Genomic DNA, 24,275 nt, shown 5'->3' on the forward strand with positions numbered 1-24,275 from the left:
TACTTTAAGCTTCCAATGCCTTATCGTCCGTGTGCTGCGTACGTGAGCTTAAAAAGTATCTGGATACATTAAATTAAAAGTAAACAAAATGCGAAAGACATTTTTTATTGCTAAACACTTTTAAAGCTTGGATTGAAATACTTTTGAAAAATCACAATTTTGAATACATAACTGAACTGAAGATGTGAAAAGTCTAAGTGAGTAATTGGCTGATACTCTCTTTCAACACATTTTATAAGCTCAATTTGTAGCTGTAACTGAAAATTTGTCCAAGTCTGTTGTAATTATAATCATTAGCCGTAAACAATAACAAATCGTAGACAAATTTACGCAACTTCCAGGCAGTCGTTGACACCTATTTTCCGGAGGGCTCAGATAGCCTATGCCGGTTCCCGTATCCGTCCCTATATCCGGCTGCTAAGCTGTCTACAGTTTTTGGCTAATAAATCATTAAGAGCTGACACGAAAATTGGCTTAAATGCGTTAGCATTATGGCTAAAATCAACAGCAGACGTCGAGGAGTTTCTCTTTTTCTCTATCTCGATTCGATGTCTGTCGCAGCAGGTGCTTTGCTTCTCAAAGGAGACGCCACAGGATGCGTAAATTAAAATGTTCGTGTACTTACAGCAGGAAAACTCGAGAGTTTTTCCCCATAAATGACAGTGCCAGGAGCTACAGTTTTTCTTAGCCAACATTATTGTTTTTGTTGCATAATTTTTGTTGTTGTACATTTATTTTCATTTGTTTGCTTTTATTTTTTGCCTACGCCTACAACTCGCTAGAGAAAGAAAGAGAGAAAAAGTGAGTGAAACAAAGAGACAGACAATGGTCTGTGAAAATTTAAAGCATATTTCTTGGCTCTCTGCCCCAAGTAAAATAGCATAATAAATAAATCTACTTTGAATTAGCGCCATTTACTTTACATTTATTTTTGCCGCCGTGCAATTTATGGCTCTCACCATTTCAAGAATTTGTTCTTTCTCTTTCTCTGTCGATTCTTTTTAATTTTTTTCTTTTCCATATTTGACTGTGTTGTTACTGTAGCTTCAATTTCAGCGCGTGCTTTTTGGCTAATGAAGTTTTGAGGTTCGGCCTACGTAGACCCTCTCTTCTTCTCTTTCTCTCCCTCTCTCTGTGCCTCGCTTTGCCTCTCACTCTAGTGGGGCACAGTGTTTTGTGGCAAGCCCCAAAAAGGTGAGTGCAATCAAGTGGCAAACAGAAATAGCTCAATTTGAAGTATGTTCATAAGCATTTCGAGGGCTTAATGATAAGGAAATAATAGATGGCCAATTTCCAGAAACTTCGACTTGCCACTTACGTTTATTTATGAGCGTAAATATGTACTTGAAAACCATCAAAGCTTTTCATTTTATTTTAAAACGTTCTTTTGATTATTATTCAAAATTATATACTTAGTTTTAATTTTGGCATATTCCAGGAGATATTGAAATTGTAAACTGAATATGCGTACAATAATAATGCAATTTTTATCAAAAAACTTTAATTTTTGAGTTGTTTGGCTTAAATTTCGAAGAGAGTTTAATAAAAAATCAATCGAACCAATATTGTCGGTTATTAAAAAAATTGTTGCTCACGTTTGGAAGTTTGAGCTCATTACCAACAAATCAACCAACAAAAGTGTCTTTAATCCACTATTCACTTCTTGATTAAATAGGTGAGTTTCAATTTCATATATAGTAGACTTAATAGTTTTCAGAGGAAAACTGATTGGCTCTTGATGCAATCAAGTGTTTTGAAAGGCTTATTCACTTAATCTCTAACCCATCAATCTATCTTTTTAAACACCTTGGCATAGTCTGATCTGTATTCAAGTCAACTTTGTGTGCATCAAGTTGGTCAGCAAACTCACAGTGAACTAAATGATTGTAAAACTTCAAGTTGCTGCGTACGTGAGAGTACGCAGAGAGATTTCAAAACCAGAGAGTGAGAACGGTGAACTACTGATGCATGGGGTTACTCTCAGGAATGCACTCAGGCTCGACTTTGTGGCATGACACAAGGTGCAAGCTGCAAGTTGCCAGTTATTGGCTGGACCACTTTTATGGACAGCAATTATCTTGGGCCGACTGGCTGGCTAACTGCAAATATAACTTTTAAATTAGCCAAGGCAGAATTTAGTGCTAAAATTTGTAAAATTTGCTTTCCCATTGCGGTGTCAAATGTCAGAGTTTAAAAGCTTGCTGAGGCATCCCGATAACTTTATCAATTTGCATTTATCTAGTATGAGTGCAATTGCAACAGTGTCTCACCAAAGAAATGCCTTTGCTAATTGAGTTGTGCGTTGCTGTCATATTTCTGGGAGTTTTCATTATAAATTCCAGGACTTTGGCTTGTGGCTCGGGGGCATAGGTCAAATGCAAAGTGACGGCAAATTAAATTTGTGTAAAATAAAACTACAAAGGCGACTTCAAACGAGATGAGAACAAACGACGCTAACGTGAAATGATGTTAAAAACAAACATTCGCCAAAAGGCAAAGGCGAAAAGCGCAACAAAAAAAAAAAAATACACAAAAGTAAAAGAAACAAAGAAACAAAATACAACAACAAAAAAAAAACAGATGTGAGCAGAGGCGAACAAAATAAAAAACAAATTACAGCAATAGCGAAAAACAACAACAATTGTAACAACAACATTGCGACACCAAAGGCCAACAGGAGCCGTGATTGCCGTTCTTTTTACTCTGTTTTCCTGCTCGTTTCTCATCCGCCCCGTCGGCCAAAGCATCGCGCTAAACAATGTACAGCGCAAAAAAGTGTTGCATACTTTCAGCAGCAACGCTAAAGGGTGTGAAAGATGCACACAAATGCACACACAAACGCACACACTTTGAATGAATGACATGAAATGGGAAAGGGAAAGGGGAAGGGGAAGGCAAGCGGCAATTTTGCAGTCAGCTGGGAAATTGTTGAAAAATTGTCAAACAATTGCAGCAAATGGGTGCGGGTTTTTCCCTCCGATTGTTGCTGAAAAGAAGTGTGGCGGGTAAAAAGAAAGAATAAATATACCAAAATTTACATCAAAAACAGTTATACGAAGTCTAAGAAAGAAATTTAATTTGACTCACGTATGTAAGTGATGGAAAGCGTTGGAGAAAAACTCAGTAAAATATGGAGGGAAAATTGTTTATTAGTGGGAAAGTTTTGACTACGTGATTAAAATATTATTCAAAAGGCAGACGTAGAGAAATTTTTGCTATTTGAACGCAAAAGTTTAGCCATAAATACAAATAAGTTAAAATATGAAAAAAAAAGTTGTGGTTAAATTATTATCAAGCTTGCCAGAAAATTGGCTTGATGTTTAAACAATTCAGAACAACTTAAAGATAACTTAATAGGATCATAAATTTGTTAATAATTTTACAATGTAAGGGGATTGATTGTACTCACATTAAAAACCTCTGTCTAAATGTCAAGTCATAAACCCAAAACGGCTAAATGACCCTACGATCATAAGCGCTATCAATCAGAGTATCAATCACTTTTGTCCGAGCAGCCTAAGTAGATGCTACATACAGACACACACACACACCTATGTGTGTGTCAACTGTTGTCCACTTGTTGAACAACCCACAGGAGCAACAGCGGCAGCCCACAAGTCATGGACAAAGAAAACTTAAGTGGCCACAAACATGGGCCCCTTGTGCCCTTGGGTATTTTGGGGCTGTCTCATGTCTATATGTGTGCGTGCGTGCATGTGTGTGTGGGGGGATTGGGGGCGGGAGGGGCACATTTGGTCAGACGAAAGGCGGCAGCAACCACAATTCGAATACGAATACGCATACGCCATGTGGGCGCTTTAATTATGCTGTGAGCGGCTTAAGTCTTCGGCCAACCTAAACGGCCACTAGAGCTAACCAAGCACGTGCTCCCAACTGCCCTCAGTGTGCAATGAGCCAAACTGGTTTTTCGGGATTTGACACTGCCACTGCCACAGCCACTGCCAAATCCAGAGCCAGTCACATAATTCCGCTCAAGTGACACACAGTTAGCCGGAGCGGACACTCAAAAGTTTGTCGGCACTTGGCAACCGCGCCAAGTTGACCTTGTGCTAAGCAAAAGGAAAAGCAAATAGAGCGTGACAACCCTCCCTTTATCTTCCTTCTGTGTCTCTCACTGTCTCAGTATCCACTGAGCACTGTGTAGCAAAATTTAAACTGAGTGATGTGTAGATATACTTTTAGTAATATAAGTTGTCGTACATTTTTCAAAAATTTAATTTTATATTTATGTGTAGATAAAATAAGTTTAATTGTGTGACTTAAAAATTAACATAATTTGATTTTGATTACAGATTTATCAAACTGTAATCTGTAATTTGTAGACAAATAAAATAAATATAAAAAATAAAGTCAATGCTATTTTTTTTAAGTACAAATATTTATATTTTTATTTTTTTAGCGCAGATAAAGATCATTAGACAAAAGTTCAAATAAAAATTAAATTAGAAATTATGATTTTAAATTGATACTTATAATAAATATAATTTAAATTTTAAAAATAATGTTAAAACTGATTTTTATTAAAACTCACCCAGATGATGAGCTATGTGATCGCGTTCCTCAGATTCTCCAATAATGAAATCCGTATGTTGTTGCTGATGATGCAGTAAATCCATATGATGCTGATGCATCTCGCTATCGTCGTCATCCTGGGCGGAGGCCACGGACTTCGATAGGGTCAACCAAGTGGCCGAGGCGGCGGCAGCGGCAACAATTAGCCATGAGCATATTTCCGGCATTTTATGTTTCCGTTGCAATTTCATTACGCGGCGCCGTCGCTGCTCCAATGTTGCATCCGCTGTCAGCGGAAATATTTTAATTTTCATTTTTATTTGTATACGCTTTTTTTTTTGTCGCTTTATTCTATCTCTATCTCTATCGCTGTCTCTTTTTGCTTCGCTTTGGTCAATGCTTTATCTGTTTGTTCTTTATACATACAAATGTATTCTTTATCTGGGCTTTTACTTTCAGTTGCTGGCAATGCAATTCATTGCGACTGTTAAATATTTACGCAAAACAATTTGTTCAGCCCTTGGCTGAGTGGAAAAATAAATTTTCCATTGCGTAACAGAAGGCGAGCTGCAACAGCCTCCCGTTGACGTCGCCCGCGACTGTAAATAAAAAATGCATGGCATGTTATATATTTTTTCTTTTTTGTTTATTGCTCATTCATTATTACTATTATTACTTTTTTCATTACTTTCTGAAAATTTTAAACTGAGCTTTATTAAATATCATTTCATTATTTAAACATTAGCATAACCCACTCTCCGCATAAATTATAAATCATATGTCGGCATTAACAGTTGTTAACTTTGTGCCTGAATATCGCTATTTTATATTCCCTTAGATAAACGTGCTATTCATGAGGTAGTCGTTGCCTTGGTAAATAAACCTAGGGTTCATTTACTTACAGCAAGTGTAAGTACTGCAATTTACGCATTATTAACTACTTATATTAAAGTAAATTCTAAAGGGATATTTGCAACTAAAGTCACGGCCAAAAACATTCGCTCTTCATTAGATCAACACTTGAACCACGGCAATGGGGCGTATGAGTTACTTGACATGTTTAATTTGTCGCATAAGCAGCATTCAAATGGTTTAACCCACAAACTACTCGTAGTCCATTTTCAAGTCCATGTTTATGAAGAGTTGGTTGGAGTGGGATCTGAAACCGGATGCATCGTTTAATTGCTTGAAGCGCGCAAATTAGAAAACTCAGAGACTGAGCACACACAATAAATGTTGGAAAATGGAAACTCTGTGGGACAGTTGGCCAGTGCGGCCAGAGGGGGAATTGGAGTGGTAACTTGAGAACAAAAGTCAAGCGAAATACAACGGAAAGCGGCAGAAAGGCATTTAAACTTTTGGACAAGTTTAATTTCCGTCGAGAGAAGCACGGAAAATAAGCGAGCACTGGGATGTGGAGGGGAATGAGATGGACAGCTATGAAATTGAAAGCACTTACAATCTTTGATGGAGTTGAGCCTGCAATCAACTAATTGCGGGGGCCATAAACACTATGCGGCTGTGAAGCTTTGTGGCTATGTTATGTTTTGTCTTTAGTCACTGGACTAGACCGTTTTGTGCTTATTTCAAATGCGAGTATCTTAACAACAGCTAAAATCTGTCCCTGTCGGGGACCAAAAGAAAACAGAGGGAGCGAACAGAAAAAAAGAAAGAAAAAGGTTTCTTGTCATTGTTATTATCTGGTTATTACATATTACTTTTATGATCATCGTTGCTGTCGTCGTTTGGCTTTTTATCAGTTGACCAGGTAAAATTAATGAAGAAAAATGTCAGCCTGACCTTTTGTCCAGCTTGCTCGACTCTTCACTCCTACTGTCCTCCCCTTTGTCAGCCTTTGTCCCCTTTGTCCTCATTGTGCTATTTTTTGGCCAGTTGACTGCTTCTCTTTTGGCTTTATGGCTTTTAGGGTTTCTGTTTCATTGCTCACTGGAAATGTCATAAAGATAACAACAGGCCACGCACACCAAAAAGGCCGTGTTGAAAACTTGAATAAAATGTGACAAATGGTTTTTTATTTAATAAATTGGCTTAACCGGTTGTCTCGTAACGGCCCCTGAACTGCGTAACCAACCCGAACCGCCAGATCTGACATTTATACACGTAATTGAGTAAATGTGAAATGATTACCAGGCGTGGCTTACGCTTTCCTCCTCTCATAGTTTTTGAAGTTTTCTCAATCACCCAAGCAACCATATTGTTAAAGAAATTGTTATAGGGTTATTTTTCAAGTGGGTGGGATAGAGTAAAAATTTACAATTAATGAATATTATTATAAAATACTTAAGTTTACTTTATTTGATTTGATAAATACATGTAAAATAATACAACTTCCCAATATTAAAATGATGAAAGCGAATTGAGAAACTTGTTAAGGATTTGAAGTACCATCTAAATTTTAATAAATGTTCAATGCAGTAAGTAAAGCTAAATATTATAATTTATATTTATATGTATTTTCCTTGACCCACAAAATGTAGGGAAAATATTACGAATAAAATAATTTAAGTAATTATCATAATATTAAACTAACTTAACAAACAAAAAATGCTCAAATTTTTATAAAAGGTTTGGCTTTTAAATAAGACAGAACGAGTACATGTAAAAAATACTTGTTGAAGCAAAGCTACACACTTCAAAAACCAGAAAATTACGTGTATATGAAAAGAGGTAACCCAAGATTGCATAGACAGACTAACAAAGTTAGCAAAATGTGCTTGGAGTTTCTAAGAAAACCAACAAGATGTAAGTAAATCCTACTCCTACCGTATTACCAAATTCAAATATTCCCTAGTTGAACTTTGCTTGGAAACTTTGTGGTAGCTTTGATTAACAGCTTAGGGACCAAAATGGCACAGATGGCGCTCCCTTGGCAAATCAGCCCAAAAGCCATGCTATGTCATAATGATAAATAGCTTGAATGATAGTCAGGACATGCGGAAGGACTCGGACGTAACACAAAAATCTTAAGTCAATGACGAGTTGATGCGATACGTTGAGGGGCACAAAGGCAGACATTTTGAGCAAACAGTTGACACCTTTTTGTCTCCTCATCATTAACATTTTCATTACGAATGTCTGTTGATGTTACAGTTACTGTCCTTGTTGCTGTTGCTGTCACTGTTATTGTTTTATTTTACGTTTCGCTTATTGTTTGGCTTTTGTGCTTCGCTTCAGTATTGCTATTTCTGTCTTTTTTTTTATCGAAAACTGTCAATCTTTAAATGACAAGCAATGCAATGTGGCAACAGGGCACGGTAGATGGTCCAAACAAAATGGCGTCCAATGATTTCAACTGTCAGACATTGGAGCTAATCCTCTGCGCCAATTCCTCTGCATTCCAGCTTATTTCGGAAATGAAATAACAAATGATTTCCCGTCCTTGCCACCTGAGCCCCACACTTACTCGCTCAATTTCTCTCTATTCTCTCCCTCTCTCTCTTGTACATTTTTAGTTACATTTCACATTTCTCACGCGATGTTTTTTTGTTTCTCGCCACACTTATTCATTCCTTTCGCATTCCTTTTACATTCCGTTCCCCTCGATGTCGCAACATTCCTTTCCACCCTTGCGTGTCATCAACTGCAGCAGCAACCCGCCACCTTGCCACATTAAAGGCTTGTTTTATGTCACCTGCTGGCATCGTTCTTGCCACTTGCCTCACAACTCTGCTTCGCCAAGCTCAAATTAGAGCTATGGAGCTGTCGCTCATAATATGCAAAAAGTGTCAAAAATTAAGCCAAATACCTGATGGCCATAAACATTGTCTGGCAATGTGTGTAACTGTTTTGTTCCACCAAACTGTTGTTGTTGCCAACAAATCAACAAAACAGTAACAGTTACTGCTGACAGTTAACGGTCTTTTCTGTCCAAACTGAATTCATTGCTAATTTGTTTATTTCGACATGCATTTCAAGAGCCAGTACTCAAGCTGATTCAAAATCTGATTTAAACTTAACAACTACATTTTCTGGAAATTTTGTTCAAAAAATATTATATTTCTCAAAAGCATACAATTGGTAGAGTTTACAAATTCGGTATTCAGAAATTGTAAACATTGACTTAGCGTAAACATTGGTTTTGCTTCAATGTACGGACATTACATTTTTCTGATGGAGTGTATTTAGCCAAGATTGTCTTATTTTCTCTTGACCTTTTTCATATTTAGTCTACGTAATTTAGAGGCAAATTTTGCATCAGGCCATGACCCAATAGGGAATTCAGGCTATATAACAAAAAAATTTGGTATTATTTTTTTACTTAGAGATTAAGAGATACAACTTAAATAATTTTTATTTTGATGAAAAGTTTATTTTTAAATGATGAAAAGTTAAAATTAAAATATTTTTTCTTAAATTACTTGTTTAATTTAAAATCCAAAAAAAAAAAAAAATGTAGATTGATGACAATAACTCTCCCATGTCGTTTTAATATCTAAAATATAAATATCTAAAATAATTTATTTATATACCATAAAGTCTATGCAACCTTTTGCCTCTATTTTGAGCAATGTCAAAAATTGTAGTTTCCCTTGTCGGATTAAAAATAGTAAAATTTATGTAATTCTCTCTTATGTTGAAATCATTTTAAGCATAACCTTGAAATACATAACATCTAACCAATGTATTTAAGTAGTTTTACAAGTTTAAATGGTTAAGCATTATCGTTAATTGAATTCAAGAACATAATCTCATCTCATATGTGCCAGTTCGTAGAATATCATATCAAGTAAAGAAAATCAAGTCTGTGTTCCTTCACATGTTCGTCCACATCATCGTCCTCGTCATCCTCGTCCATGTCCCAACGTCAGCTGTCAGTCGTCTTTTGTATTTTGCTGCAGCTGCAGCTTCTGCTCCTGCTTTCCTCAGTTGGAAAATTTTTTAATATAACACGCACACGACGACAAAAAAAAAAACATGGTCTGACACCCGCGCACTTTAACTAGCCACCAGGAAACTCCATTTTATCCCGTTCTCCTTTCTTTTCCCCATTCCCTTCATTCCATCACACCAAAATGCGTATTGCAATTTTTTATTTTTTCCCGCCTTGCATTTGATTAACCTACAAAGGGTGTTGGGCGTGGCAGCGGAGGGAGCGGGTGTGTTATTCCACTGGTGCATTTTCTCAGCTGGCAGCTTTAATGCCGAGGGGGGCGGTAAGGAGTGGTAGGTGTTTTTATAAGAGCAAGAAATGCATAAATACATAAAAAATTGGCCAGCTTACAAGAGGGTTTACATATGCAATGAGAGTGGGTGAGGGAGTGTGTGTTTGGGTGTGTGTATCTGTTTGAAGGCGAGTGTTTACATTGTTGCAGCAAAGATTTTCCCCAACACGTGTTTGCTTTCGCTTACTTCCGTTTCCTGTTGGTTTTCTTTGCCAACCATCGCAAAGTTTTGACTTTAAGTTGAATACGTGACGGACAGGAAAGACTTTCCCAACATGAGATATATATTTACTAAAATCGCAAACAGCAACCAACTTTCGGCAAATCAGTTGCGAAATAGTTGGACATGTTCAATCTAAGATGCTCTTATAAATAAAAGTAGTTCTCAAATATCTTTTTCTTTTGCATAAAATAAATACATATATGAAAAGTCAAATACTTATCTTACGAATAAAAAAAAAAAAAAATTCTTTGAAATGTTTGAATGTAAATGAAAATAATATTAAAATTATACGTTTTTTACTGATATCTGCATTTTTAACACTTGAGCTCAATATTTTAGTAACTTTAGTTAGAGTTAATTTTGTTTCCAATTCATACAAGAACATTTACTCGCAAAAATTTTATTTGATTTGAACTGGTTTTGCTTGATTTTTCAAGAATATGTTAAAGTGAAACCTAATTTTGACACTTTTAATGAAGAGTTACCCAATTTGTCTTCAGGCTTTATATTATTATTAAACTAATGTAAATATATTTATTGTTTGCGTTTATGAAAGTCGAAAAGCAAATAATGAATACAATTCGATACATCACGTACCAGACATATTTAAAAGATCAGTTTAATTAAACATTTTTTTTGTTAGAATTTATAAATAAGTATCTAGCAATGCTCGCTGTAACCATAGCAAATTTGACGATGGATAAATATGTTTTGAAGGCTTTGTCAATTATGGCTGGAAGTATAATCCAACCGAAAACTAACCAAAAGCCCATACATTATTGGTTGAGTTTTGGTTGGTTTACAATTCTAGAACACCGCTCATTATCACATCGCATTCCGTTTCTATTTATTCTTTGTAAAGAACAGTTTTCGTAGAGCAATAAACCGAATTGTTAAACACAACGAATGTTTTTCAAAGCAACCAAAATTGTTGGTGGTTTTTCATTTTCATTGCAGTTGGAATTATGATCGTAGATATTTTCTTCTCCTATCTTTTTTTAATTGTGCCTAAAACTATGCACACTAGTGCTGAGTGTGTGTGCGTGTGCGTGTGTACATGAGGTACGCTGGCATGTGGCATGCAGCTCGCGGTAGCAATGCATTTTCCGGTTTTAATGATTATAACACAATCGAGTGCATATTGCCTAATTAGCGGGCAGCCTCCTTCCCCTGAACCCCTTCTCAATCCATCGCCACATACAAAACTCTGTTCAAGCCACACAAAAAGCATAAAATACATATTTGCAGCGCACGCACACGCACTGCCAACGGCACTGAGTGCGTGTGTGTGGGTGTATGTGTGCATGTGTGTGTTCGTGTATAGTTCGTGCATATTTTAACTTGGTTATTGAATGGCTATGCCAAGAGCGAGCGTCGTTCAGTGGATGCACCAAATTTCGTGTTGGTTTTATGGCATGTGGACGCGTGTGTGTGTCTGAGTGTGTGAGTGTATATGTGTGTGTATATGTGGCTAGCTAACGCTAACCAGTTCTATTTGTTAGTTTTAGCAAAAACTCGTCAGCTATTCATTAGCATTGTTGACAGTGCAGCGCAAAATTATAGCAACAGCTGCAAATTTGCACTTAAAATCAGAGGATTTCCATAAGAACTCAGACAGAAAGATTATAGATTAACTAATGAAAAATTGATACATTCTATTTAATATTTAAAATGAATTGTATCCTTAGATTATAATCTACGTATTGGAACAACTGAATAATATACTTATTTTATCCTTTATACGACCATTAAAAAATGACAGCACTATGATATGTGCCAAATTTGTATTTTTCAAAATTCTAGGATTTTTTAAAGTTTTTTCTATTATAAGTTGAGTTTTTGGTCTGCGACGTATCCTTTGATGAGTTATCAAGTTATTAAATCCTCAGCAAGGATTAAAATCGAAACTGTTTATCTTGACCATACGAAGAAACAATCAATAAGTTATGTTTTTCCTTATCCCTTTTTAGATTTTTTCTATGTATTGGCTTTTTAAGAACATTTTTAAAATCGGTCAATTTTTGAATTTTTTAGAAGTCAGATTTTTAGATATCTCGAAAAACCCACAATCGATTGTACACTTCCTGAAAGCTAGCCAAAATAACTACGTATAAATCATTTAGCCGACGGTCTATCGATTTCAATGTTTAACACATGCAAGGACCCCTTATAAAAAATACCGTGCAACAAAAAAGAAATGTTTTTAATTAAAAAAACAAAACGATGCTAATTAGTTGTTAAAAAAATGATTTAAAAGTGAGTGTATTTTTTTTTTATTATTTATTAGTAAAATCAGTTGTGACATTTTCGTGTAATGATAAAAAAATTCGAGTTTACCCAACAAATAATTTTGAATTTGCTTTTATCTTATCAGGGCCAATAAAGCTGAGTTTTTTATTAATTTTATAAAATAAATTACGCAATTCAAGATCACAAAATACAATTTTATTGAAAACTTTGCGACAGTAAATTCAACCCGTTTAAAAATTTGTTAAGAAAAAAAAAACAAAAGAATAACTTACATAAAAAATTTAAATATATATTTTAAGAAATGTGTATAAATATTAATTTAAAAATGTATCACTTAAAAATATGTATAAAATTTCTTTAAAACAAAATTTTTTGTTTTTTTTTTAATTTTAAATTAATTTAATTGTTAAAATTGTAAATAAGAACATTTTAAAATAAGAACATTTTTAAAATCGGTCAATTTTTGAATTTTTTAGAAGTCAGATTTTTAGATATCTCGAAAAACCCACAATCGATTGTACACTTCCTGAAAGCTAGCCAAAATAACTACGTATAAATCATTTAGCCGACGGTCTATCGATTTCAATGTTTAACACATGCAAGGACCCCTTATAAAAAATACCGTGCAACAAAAAAGAAATGTTTTTAATTAAAAAACAAAAACGATACTTAATTAGTTGTTAAAAAAATGATTTAAAAGTGAGTGTATTTTTTTTTTATTATTTATTAGTAAAATCGGTTGTGACATTTTCGTGTAATGATAAAAAATTCGAGTTTACCCAACAAATAATTTTGAATTTGCTTTTATCTTATCAGGGCCAATAAAGCTGAGTTTTTTATTAATTTTATAAAATAAATTACGCAATTCAAGATCACAAAATACAATTTTATTGAAAACTTTGCGACAGTAAATTCAAACCGTTTAAAAATTTGTTAAGAAAAAAAAACAAAAGAATAACTTACATAAAAAATTTAAATATATATTTTAAGAAATGTGTATAAATATTAATTTAAAAATGTATCACTTAAAAATATGTATAAAATTTCTTTAAAACAAAATTTTTTGTTTTTTTTTTAATTTTAAATTAATTTAATTGTTAAAATTGTAAATAAAAAAAATAGTTTGTAAGCTATAGATTAGGTTAATTGAAAAAAGTGAAGAATAATTAAATTGCATAACATCAATGCTATACACTATAAAGTGGAAAGTACAAATATGTGTGTTTGTGGGCAAGAGAAAAAGCTATCAGCCATAATGAGGCACGCTCGAGTGGGCCCCCAAAATGCAATCAGCACTGCCAACTTGAGTTGCAGTTGAAAAGTAAACAGCCAGCGGACCCAATGTCTAAGTTTCCTTCATAACGACAAAGTAAGGAAAAAGGAAACCAAAGGAAGCCAAAAATGAGCAAATGGAGTCACGAGCAACTCGACATCGCCGTTCCACAATTTGCGTTTAACGTCGTGTGAAAGATGAAGTGGGAAATTCAAGCTGACGCGGCTTCTGCGACAGAGTTCTATATAGGATTTTGTTTATGTATTGTTAAAGTTTCTAGTTTGGTTTACGTACAGTGGGAAATTGGGAGTTGCATACTTTCAGTCGGGCGATGTTAACTGCTTCTCTATGACACGGCCGCACTTATGGCCAGGCATATGATATTGAACCCAAGTACCGTTAAACTTAACACTCTCACTAACCACCAAATGGTAAACACTAACACATGTGGAACACGAACGCGTCGTTGTCGCTGTCGGTGTCGGTTTCGTTGATGTTGGAAATATCGTTAGCAAAATTCGCGTGACGCGTCTGTTAGCGTTGCTCACTAAAATCATACTAAACTAATTTACTTAGCAGCACGCACTGATTACACCAAGTCTCTATCGAAGTCGCGTTCGCAGTTGAAGTCGCCGTCGCTGCGATTCGTTGCTTCTCGTTTACATGCCATCGTCTGCCGAACGAGAGAGAGCATTCAAGTTCGTAATGTGAAGCGATTCACGAAGTTGCCGACAAACAACAACGAAGTTTTAATACGTTCGTTTGTGTATGTGTTTCAATGGCAAGAGAGCGTCAACTAACTTAAGAGCTTGCTGCCATGTTAAACTTAACAGTACGCTGTTAAACTGCCTGCTGTTGACAATTGTATGCAGCAATCCATTTATTTCAAGTTTCAAAAATAAAGTATTAAATTATTATTTTAATTTCAGTATTTTAGTACCTATTGGACGTTAATTTATTGAACTATCTTAAAGGGAATAGAAAATATTCTTTATTATTTAGCTCAATAGTAAAATGTGTTAAATTAATAACAATAAATCGATTTAAATTCTCCTTAATTTATTACATTTTTTTAATAACAGTAAATTTTAATAAGAACCAAAATTGAAAAAATTAAAAAATAAATGAAATTTTAAAAATATTCTAATTGGATTTATTAATTCTTTAAGTAATTGCAATTAATCGCGTTTTAAGCCATTTTGCACCTAACCTAAATTTGTAAATTTTTCAACATAATTGAGTTCATCTAACCAAACATAGCTACAACCGAGCAAACCGTTCAATCATTCAAAAGACTGCAGGCACACACATTCACACAAAAAGGGATTGTGGCAGCGTCAGGAGCAGGAGGAGAAAACACTCAATGCGAACGCCATTGATGCAAAAACTAAGCATTATTTATGCAAATTACAAACCATTATTATTAGAGCCAATGACTAACAACAAGAAAGCCAACAATAACAAACTTTTGCAGCAACAAGAACAACAACGAGAAGAGAAAAACTCAACGATATTCGTCATAGTCATAAGGGTACTGCCAACGCTTTGGGGAACCAATTTGGCAGCCGGCATAAATAAATTTCCACTTAATGTAGGTCAGTGATGTGTTTTAGAATATTACGATTACTCTCTCGCTCTCTCTTTCTGTCTCTCTCTTCCTCTGTCTCTCTCTTCCTCTATCTATCTCTTTAAAAGCCTGTCACAGCGAGCTGTGCTCTTTGACAACTGGCACTGCGCTCTCTTAAGCCAAATCGCGTGAAGTAAAATATGCATGTGAAGTTCTTTGACAGTAAATTGAAAGCTGTACTCAGTGTTTCCCAGTGGACACTTGCAGAGTGGCAAAGTTGTCATGATAATAATTGCTGCAATTCGGACTTGACTCACTTGAGAATATTATTGAGTATTATTTGAAAACAGTGTGTATAAAATTAAATCCACTTGAGTACATTTTTCAAAGGGCTGTCACACAAATGCAAACGGAACCGAAATCAAAAACCAAAAATGAAACTTATGTACATAACATAGCTTACCAGACAGTCGAATACATTCTGGGTATTTTTGTATCAAGTTGGGAGCCCCTTCCATCTTGAAGCAACTCTAGTTGGGAAATTTATGTACAAACTCACTTAAGCAAGAATGTTTATGCGTTTTCTACGTGTTGGTTTCTGTCCCTCATATGGTCCCTGCCCCTTTCTCCTCTTTCTGAGTCTCAGTTGCCACTACTCCAACTCTCATTATTCCTTCCGCTTTTATTTTGTCATTTTGTGCGATGCTTCCACTTTCTTTTTTTTTGTGTGTTTTTATTTGTCTCAAATTTTGAATGCTGCTCTGGAACACGCACAACAAAGTGTAATGAACATTTTTGGGCTCTAATGACTTAAATGCAAAGGAATTTATGCAAATGGTCGTTGGCTAATTGCATAATAGCATTTGATTAAAAGCAAAATGCTTAGATAATAAATTGTCTTGCTTAACTGGCTTAAGCCGAATTAAAGGTACTAGAACCAATACATATTTTGTACTATAGTAGTACTATTGTGATCTAATTTAGATAGAAAATATAAACTAATGTTAATTTCATAATTTGGTAAAATTTCCTAATTTCGCATAAATTTACTATGAAATAATCCATTGAGTTAGAGGCAAATTTATTTCTCTGAAGATTTATAGACACTTTTTGAAAATATTTGGGATAAGCTCTGATGCCCATGGATAGTTCTACTTTCTGTACCAATACTAACATGTGTGATATTATAGTCCCAATTAAGCCGCTTTGTTTTTTAAGGGACTGAGAAGATAATCTATCCGATCGAGCTAATAAATATATATAACGTTAGTTTTGAAAAGGTCCTTTAAATCAAAAGACTTTTTTTTTAGGCTAATAAATGACATTACATAGAAAGATGACAAAGAAAAGTGTAAGTTGATTGTACAGAAATTGAAACTATCTGTTGGACTTACACAATATTTAATTGTATTTAAATGATTTCAATCCCACTTTATTCAGTACTTTGCATTTGGTGCAAGTTTTGTCATCTACTCGTATTTCGTTGTCAACATGGGGGCCAATTATCTTGCACCTTGAGCAGCGTCTCCGTTAGATCTATTTACATATAATTAGCGCTTAACTGTAAGACCACAGCGGAGCCAAGTCGTCGTTTTCCTATGGTATTTACTTGAATTTCCCAAGCACTTTCACGCTTTTCTCATGACTCGCACAACTTTGACAATAGAGATGCAGTGATGATGACGCAAAATGCCATCAAAGTCGAAGAACAAGAAAACGGAAAGAAAAGAAAGCAATGAAAAAATGAAGAAAAGAGCACATATAATATCATTGGCATGCGAAAAGTTTGTCCAACGTGGGCAGGTTGCAACTGCCGTCAAGGCGCCAACTTAATAAGGCAGCCAAAATGCCCAGCGGGTGCTGAAAAAAAGAAGAAAAAGAGAAAAAGAGGAATAAAGACAGAGGGAGACAGAAATAGTCAGTGAAGAAGGGGGCAGGATATTGCAGCGAGACCTCATAGTGTAGCAAATAGTGTGTTGCATACTTTCGGGCTTTTTTCTAATATTAAATTATGGCTTGTAACATATATTTTCAAATCTATTTTATTTTCTATTCTATAAATTTTGAACTGTAAAGAAAAAAATTAAAATTAGATCTGGGGTATGCAAAAATTCGAAATAATTCAACATTTGTTGCAACGATTGGGAAAAACCCAAGAAACCCAATCAGATTAAGAAAAATATGTGTTGGTATTAGTAATATTATGAACATAAGACATAAGACATTGTGCATGTAGGTTAAAATAAAGGCTTGTAATTCCGCAAAGCTGAGGCGGCCCAGAAGCATTGTTCATCTGATTATGTATTCTAGGACACATCACTATCTATTCCTCTGACACTGAAAATAAAACCCGTACAATTGCAACAGCGTCTTTTTATTAATACATATTTTTACAAGATAGCAAAGCGGCCAATTGGGTATCTCCTCGTATCTCCAGTATCTCCTCGAATCAGTCCTCTCTTCAGAATCATTAAGCAAGCGTCTGAAAGCATGCAAAAGTTTTGAGCCACATTTGGCAATCAATTTGAGTCTCTGTTTTGGATACTAATGCAGCTGTTAATTTCATCGCCATTTTCATTAGCTCAGCATCAACGGCAACAGTGTTTTGAGTGGATGAGTTCAATTTTGATTAAGAATCTCAGACAAACCGAAAACGTTGCAGCTGCCACATGTTTGGCTGCGAGGCACGTAGCGCGAAAATGCACCCAAACTAATTATAGCTGGAACAGTGTTTTCCATGGCTAAGCTATGTGTCTGCGCTTTAGGCCAACACCTGGCAAACCTGGACCAAAAGTCAGTGCTGTGAAATTGCGTGAAGTGCCTGTGCACCGCGTGGCATGCAATGAATGGTAACTCGATTACCGTTATAGTCACTTTAAAATACACAAAGAAAAAGCGAAGCGAATAAGATAAAAACTATGTTTAAATGACTAATATTCAAAAAAAAATATATTGTGAAAAATCTGTTTAAATGACTTATAATCAAAAAAAAAACATATGTTGTGAAACCTTTTTTTAATTTTTCTATAACTCAAATACTCGAGTTTAACTAATAAATTTGTTTTAATTTACTTCTGCAGCAAAATACATTTAATGTCAAGCGACTGCAATGTAATCAAGTTATTAAACATTTGAAAAACATTTAAACATTGCCCCACAATTTTTTGTCATCCAACTGCATCAAGTGAAAAGTATAGACCAGCATTTTTGTGAATTTCCCAATATTCACTCAATTATTCTAAATGATTATACCCAGTGAAGAAACGATGAAAAATGTATACTAAGTCTTACAGAATTCATAGAAACATTTATCCCACTATTTAATATTTTTTCATTAAATTCATTAACTTTTTTGCACGATTTTAAGCAAACTAATAATAATATAATGTATTAATGATAGTTTATATTATCACTGAATGGATAAGTCTTCTAAAGAATTCAGTAAACAAATAAAAAATCGTTAAATTTTCTATAAAAACAAATGTATTGCAGACAAAATAGGGTATCTCCTTGTAAATCATTCAAAATATTACTTCATGTCGTCAGCTTTGTTATAATATTTATTTAATGGCATTTTGTGTCCACATATAAATAAATATCTAAATTGCTATTTGCCATATCCATATATTGTTTATGATTTTGCACTCTAAGTGCCATTTAGTGCATTAATCCGTTAATCGAAATAATCTCCTTGTTATGTTATGTTATAAAGTTCATGTCAACCTATCAACATTATTGGTGTGGTGCTTAAAACGATTTGTGTGGAGGTCAAATATCAGCTAAGTACAAATGTGGAGAAGCTAATAGAGCAACATAATTGGAATATTGAAGAGAGCGAGAAAGAACTATTAATTCATTTTATAAACTTAAGAGAAGTACATTCAATCATCAACCTAATTACACCACAATAGTTAATAATTTATTCTATAATTTAAATAAATGTTAATAGACATTTTCTTATCCTTTAACTTTTCTGTGTAATGTTTCAATTAATTTTACAGATATTATGAAACAATACTGAGTTTATATGGCTTTATACAGGCTTGTTAAAATTAATACTTACTCAAAGCCCAGTTAATGCCAGCACTTTCACTCGTACCCTAAATCAAATTTTCAGGATTTGACCCTTATACGAGACTTCTTAGAATTGCTGTTTGGCTGGCAATTTTGGTCTGGCAACTGTTAATACATTTGTATGTATTTTGTTGTTAATTTTATGATTAAGAGAAACCCAGATTTGTCGACGACATAAACGATGAATGTCCCCTTCACAACCGCTCTAAGCGCAGGCTTCAAAGCAATTTGCCACAAATGAAAATTAATTGTAATTACATGAGTGTGAGTTCCTTTATTACGAGTTTGCCATAAAAATAACGAGCGAGTTTCGAAAAAGGGAATCATGTGGAACGAGCTGGTACGTGGCCTCCATCAATCAATCAATCAATATATTGAGCATGCCCCGTTCGTGCATTTTCTATTGCCGCGTTATGACCAAACAAACATTTCACGGGAATTCAATAAAAAACACCACAAAATGCACAATTACAAATGTTCGCACATACAGATATATAGTATTTATATGTATCATTCATATCATATAGAAACTTATATTTTTCAATTAAATGCAGCTGTGTGATTTGATGCAACAAAACGAAAGAGTAGCCAGTCTTGTGACACCGAAGTTTTAATACTCTTCCAGATGATATACGATTTTGCTTAAAGGGAAAATAATAATTGTTGTCCTATTTTGACTATTTTTTGTCGAAATATTTGGGGTATGCGATTCTATGGTTAGTCTACTTTCAATTTTGAAATCGAAAAAACTTAATTTTAAAAGCATTCTTCACTTTGATACTCAATTTATGACAACAATTATAGTAACCATTAAAAGGGTATGCAAATTGATGAAATAAAAGCCAAGCAATTGTACTAATTTCGTGGCAATGCATTTTAAAGTGGATTCAATTAAATTTGCTAACCGATTTTTGTTGTTGCTAGGCATTTAAGGAATACTTATACGTATTATAACATTTAATACACATACATTTACACACATTAACAGCAAAAACATGTGCAAAACGCCCGTCTGAAAGGAAGACGTGCTGTCAATAAAAGATTTGCATCGTGCAAAATTTGTTGTAACATTTTGTAAGCATTTGCTGAACGTGATTTGAGTAACTTATTGAGCATAAATCCTGTTGTCAGGTAAAGGTAAATTCAAAGGCTTCTATTTGTAGTCCTAGCTCACAACTTGTTTGCTGAATATGGTTTTTTTTTTGCGTTGGGGCGTTGCAATTGAACTTCTTTAATCTGTAACTCTAGGTCTTGGCTTATGCAATTATTCGATGAAATTCAAGTTCAGTTAAAGGAGTTAAATTAAGTTTAAATATAAAATTTATCGTTTTAAACGTTTCTTCGCATTTTTGGTATCGTTCAGGAGGACTCGACTGCATCGAATGCAGCCTCAATGTACTCAGACACATTGATTAAAGACTCGACATTTACTGTAATCTCATCCCTTGTCGTCAGCGTTTTCCATCAATGTTAATTGCCGGGGCACTGCCTTTTAAATTGCTCTTCAAATTGTTGTGCCGAAATAACCCACTCAAATTTACAGCAATTGCTTTAACACCCACACACTGTTGTATTTCTTTTTTTCGTCATTTAATGGCAGCCAAAAGTCAAATTGAATTTCATAAAAAAATTGATAAAAATAAATTGCCAAATGGAAAATAAATATTTTGGCATCGTACTCGTATAACTTAACGCATTTTATACATTTCAGTTTGCTGGCTTGACTGCTTTCGCAATTGCCTGCTTGCAATTAGCTGCATAAAGTTCAAATTTCAGTTTCAATTTATGCATTTTCATATTGCTTCTCAGAGCAACAAACATTATTCATAATCGTTGGAATCCGACTGCCAACTGTTTGGCTGCCAGCCAATGGATTATTCAATCTAAAGCTATTAAAAACAGACTACAGACTTATGCAGCCTCAGATGATTGACTTGTTGCCTCGAAGTGCCGGATATATAAGTAGTATATACAAAGTGTTTATTGGTGATAGAGAGGATAATGATAATGATAATGATAATGATAATGATAATGATAATGATAATGATAATGATAATGATAATGATAATAGTAATGATAATGAGTAATGATAATGATAATGATAATGATAAATAATGTAATGTAATAGTAATAATGATAATGATAATGATAATGATAATAATGTAATAATGATAATGATAGCCAATGATAATGTAATATGTAATGATAATGATAATGATAGCCAATGTAATGATAATGATAATGTAAATGTAATGTAATGATAATGATAGTAATGATAATGATAATGATAGCCAATGTGAAATGTAATATGTAATGTATTAATGATAATGAAGTAATGATAATGATAATGATAATAATGAAATAATGATAATGATAATGATAATGATAATGATAATGATAATGATAATGATAATGATAATGATAATGATAATGATAAATAATGATAATGATAATGATAATCAGAAATTATAAAAATAGCCAATCTTGATTGCCAGCTGTGAGTTGACTCACTATATAAAGTACTTATGTATAACACAGTAATAACAATTATCTACAGTGTTGACTGAAAGCAACCACAAAGGCATTTCTGTAGTTGACTTCAGACAAAAAAATTGTCATACGAAATTCAGGAGGAGAGCGAGTGCAATTGTTGCAGTTATGTTGGGCCTCCGCATAAGGGGAATCCTACAGGAGCTGCAGGGCCTCGGCATATGGCTGCCTGCCTGCCGCCAGACCGGCAGACAATACAGCTCTTGCAATTTTGCCAGGCAACGAGGACACATATCCAGCTAGACCAAAACTAGACCCGACGGGGCTAAAGAAAGCCAAAGAGAAAGCCAAGCTGTGTCAAGCCGAGTTAATGTTGTCGTTGTCTGACTGTCGTTTCTTTTGTTTCAGTGCCAGCGTGGTGCACATTTCTTGTTTATTGTGCCTGAGCATAACTTGTACATTTGCGAATTATAATTTGCATAAATTTCTTCGAGTCAGGGAATGGAGAAAGAGTGGCGCTGCAAGGGAGTGTGCTGAGTAAGTGTAGCAGGGTTAAGAGTTGACACACCAAACAATTTAATAACAAGCAGATACAAGTGACAAAATGAATTATGCTGTTATTCAAGCCGTTCACACACACACACACACAACACCACAACCCTGGTATGCTAGTGTGAATCGTTATGCTGGAGCAGGGAAGGAATGGAAGGCATTTAGTCTGAACATCTGAATAGTTTGGTATGTGAAACGAATGTGGACATGAAAATAAAACAATTTAATAACTAAATTATTTGAAGAACTGTAAGAATGGCATATGAATAAGTAATTAAATATAAGGAAAGATAAAAGATTTGACAGTGTTCCATGTAAGATAATATTTTTGGAAATACTTTACTAACATTTTAAATTGCCCAAGATTTTATGCTTTCAGAAAGTGAAAATATTTTCTTTAACTCACTTGGGTGTAGAAGGAACGTACCAATTGACAAGAAAATTTAGCATATGATTCAATTTATTGGTCTATCGGTCGTAGGACGAGCTGGAAATATATATTGCGTATACGCCATATGAGCACAATGATGTTGTCATTGTTCAAAAATTGAAAAGAGAAATGTTTGCTGTGTGCCAAGCAATGACAACTTGTTGTGATTTAATGTACATATCAGTATTTGTACGTTTATATTGCTTTTACAGACAATCTAAACCGCAACACCCACACACACACACGCATGGACACATATGTATTTACACACACGGCCCTCCCCCGTTGACTGCCCTTTTCTCAGTTTGATGGTAGAGCATCAGGAGCGATTATGCTTTGGTTGTGTGATGGGCAACCAAGCGAACAATTTGTTAGACGGTACAATGAACATTGATGCGATTGATTGAAAGTCAGACGAAGAGATTAAATGCCATTGGTCTACACTCGTACTCATATATATCGTTTATCGTATATTGTTAGCGAGACTTGCCTTCTGTCATGTCAACAAGTTGGGCGGGGAAGCAAACAATTTAAATTACAAAGCAAACTCAATAAAAATGTAAAAACTTTTGTCATGAAGACATTCAACGCTGCTGCGCAGATTTGTTTAGTTTAGCCCTTGACATGCATAAGATATGGCATTATAGAAACTTTTTTTCAGCACAGAACAGGAAGCGAAAGTTTTTCGTCTTACCCACTCTTTGTTTATAAGCAAAACAAATCGTTAGCACCGACACTAGGGCCATCGAGAAGAGGGTGATAGCCGGAGCATTGATTATTTATAAGCCTGTAAACAGATTTTATGAGCCTGTATGTATGATAATATGTAGATCAATGAAATGTTAACAATTTTATTTTAAAGCTCCTCAACATTTCTGCTCTTATTTACATATCTTGCTATGTATTATATTTTGTATCTTAAGTATAACTTATACTGTAAAAGTTTTTCTCAAATAGTTACAACTTTTTCCCCATAGTTTACTTAGAGCACAATAGTGTAAATATATATTTCATAGATATTTTTGATCTCTTTAGTTTTCTCTTACAAACATGCTTTCACTTAATCACTGATTTTTTTTGCTCTTTTAAAGCAGTACTTATTCATGACATTGTAATTACTTTACCCAACAATGTACCTTATCTATTAATTTCCTTTGGCCTCCATCATGGATACCTAATCGATGTTTTCATTATTATGTGCCACAAGCCGCTTAGAGTTTTCTTAAAATTTTCTAAGCCATTCACTTTCACATTCATTTTCGCTTTTACTTGAAGCAAAAGTGGAGACTCGACGAATTTTTAATTATATTTTGTGAGGAAGCTTGAAGCCCTTAACTTGGCCTCCCTTTCGTCGTGATGTTGCCTTTGTTAGGCAAGTTTCTGTGGTTAATTATCGATGAGAGTGAGGCCAAGACATGACCAAGAGAATAACCTTTTTTGGTTGCCCGCTTGTCTGTGCGGCTACTCAGTTAAAGTCAAGAAGAAGTTTAATGAAGTGCAAAGTGTTTGGGAAAACTTTCAATAAAGCTATTAAAAGCTGTGCATCAATGGGTTAATAACAGCCCAACTGCTTTATTGGAATTTTAAGGGCATTTTAAGCACAATGAAGGCATTATTAAACGAAGACCATTGTCTAAGGTAACTGTTCGCAATCGGGATCGTTTTGATTACGCTAAGGACTTAGAGAACTGAAGAACTGA

General features: G+C 34.5%; 1 protein-coding gene across 1 annotated transcript in view; it reads right to left on the reverse strand.

Annotated features, from left to right (window-relative positions):
• LOC117782005 (peroxidasin) overlaps positions 1-14,016 on the reverse strand; it is a 40,859-nt gene extending 26,843 nt beyond the window's left edge. Inside the window, 2 exon segments of the mRNA XM_034618909.1 lie at positions 4,553-5,132; positions 13,757-14,016. Coding sequence (XP_034474800.1) covers positions 4,553-4,847 — 295 coding nt within the window. The 5' untranslated portion in view covers positions 4,848-5,132; positions 13,757-14,016.
• Between the last annotated feature and the right edge of the window lie 10,259 nt (positions 14,017-24,275).

This window comes from Drosophila innubila (assembly GCF_004354385.1).
Source record: "Drosophila innubila isolate TH190305 chromosome 2L unlocalized genomic scaffold, UK_Dinn_1.0 4_B_2L, whole genome shotgun sequence".
NCBI classification, from domain to species: domain Eukaryota; kingdom Metazoa; phylum Arthropoda; class Insecta; order Diptera; family Drosophilidae; genus Drosophila; species Drosophila innubila.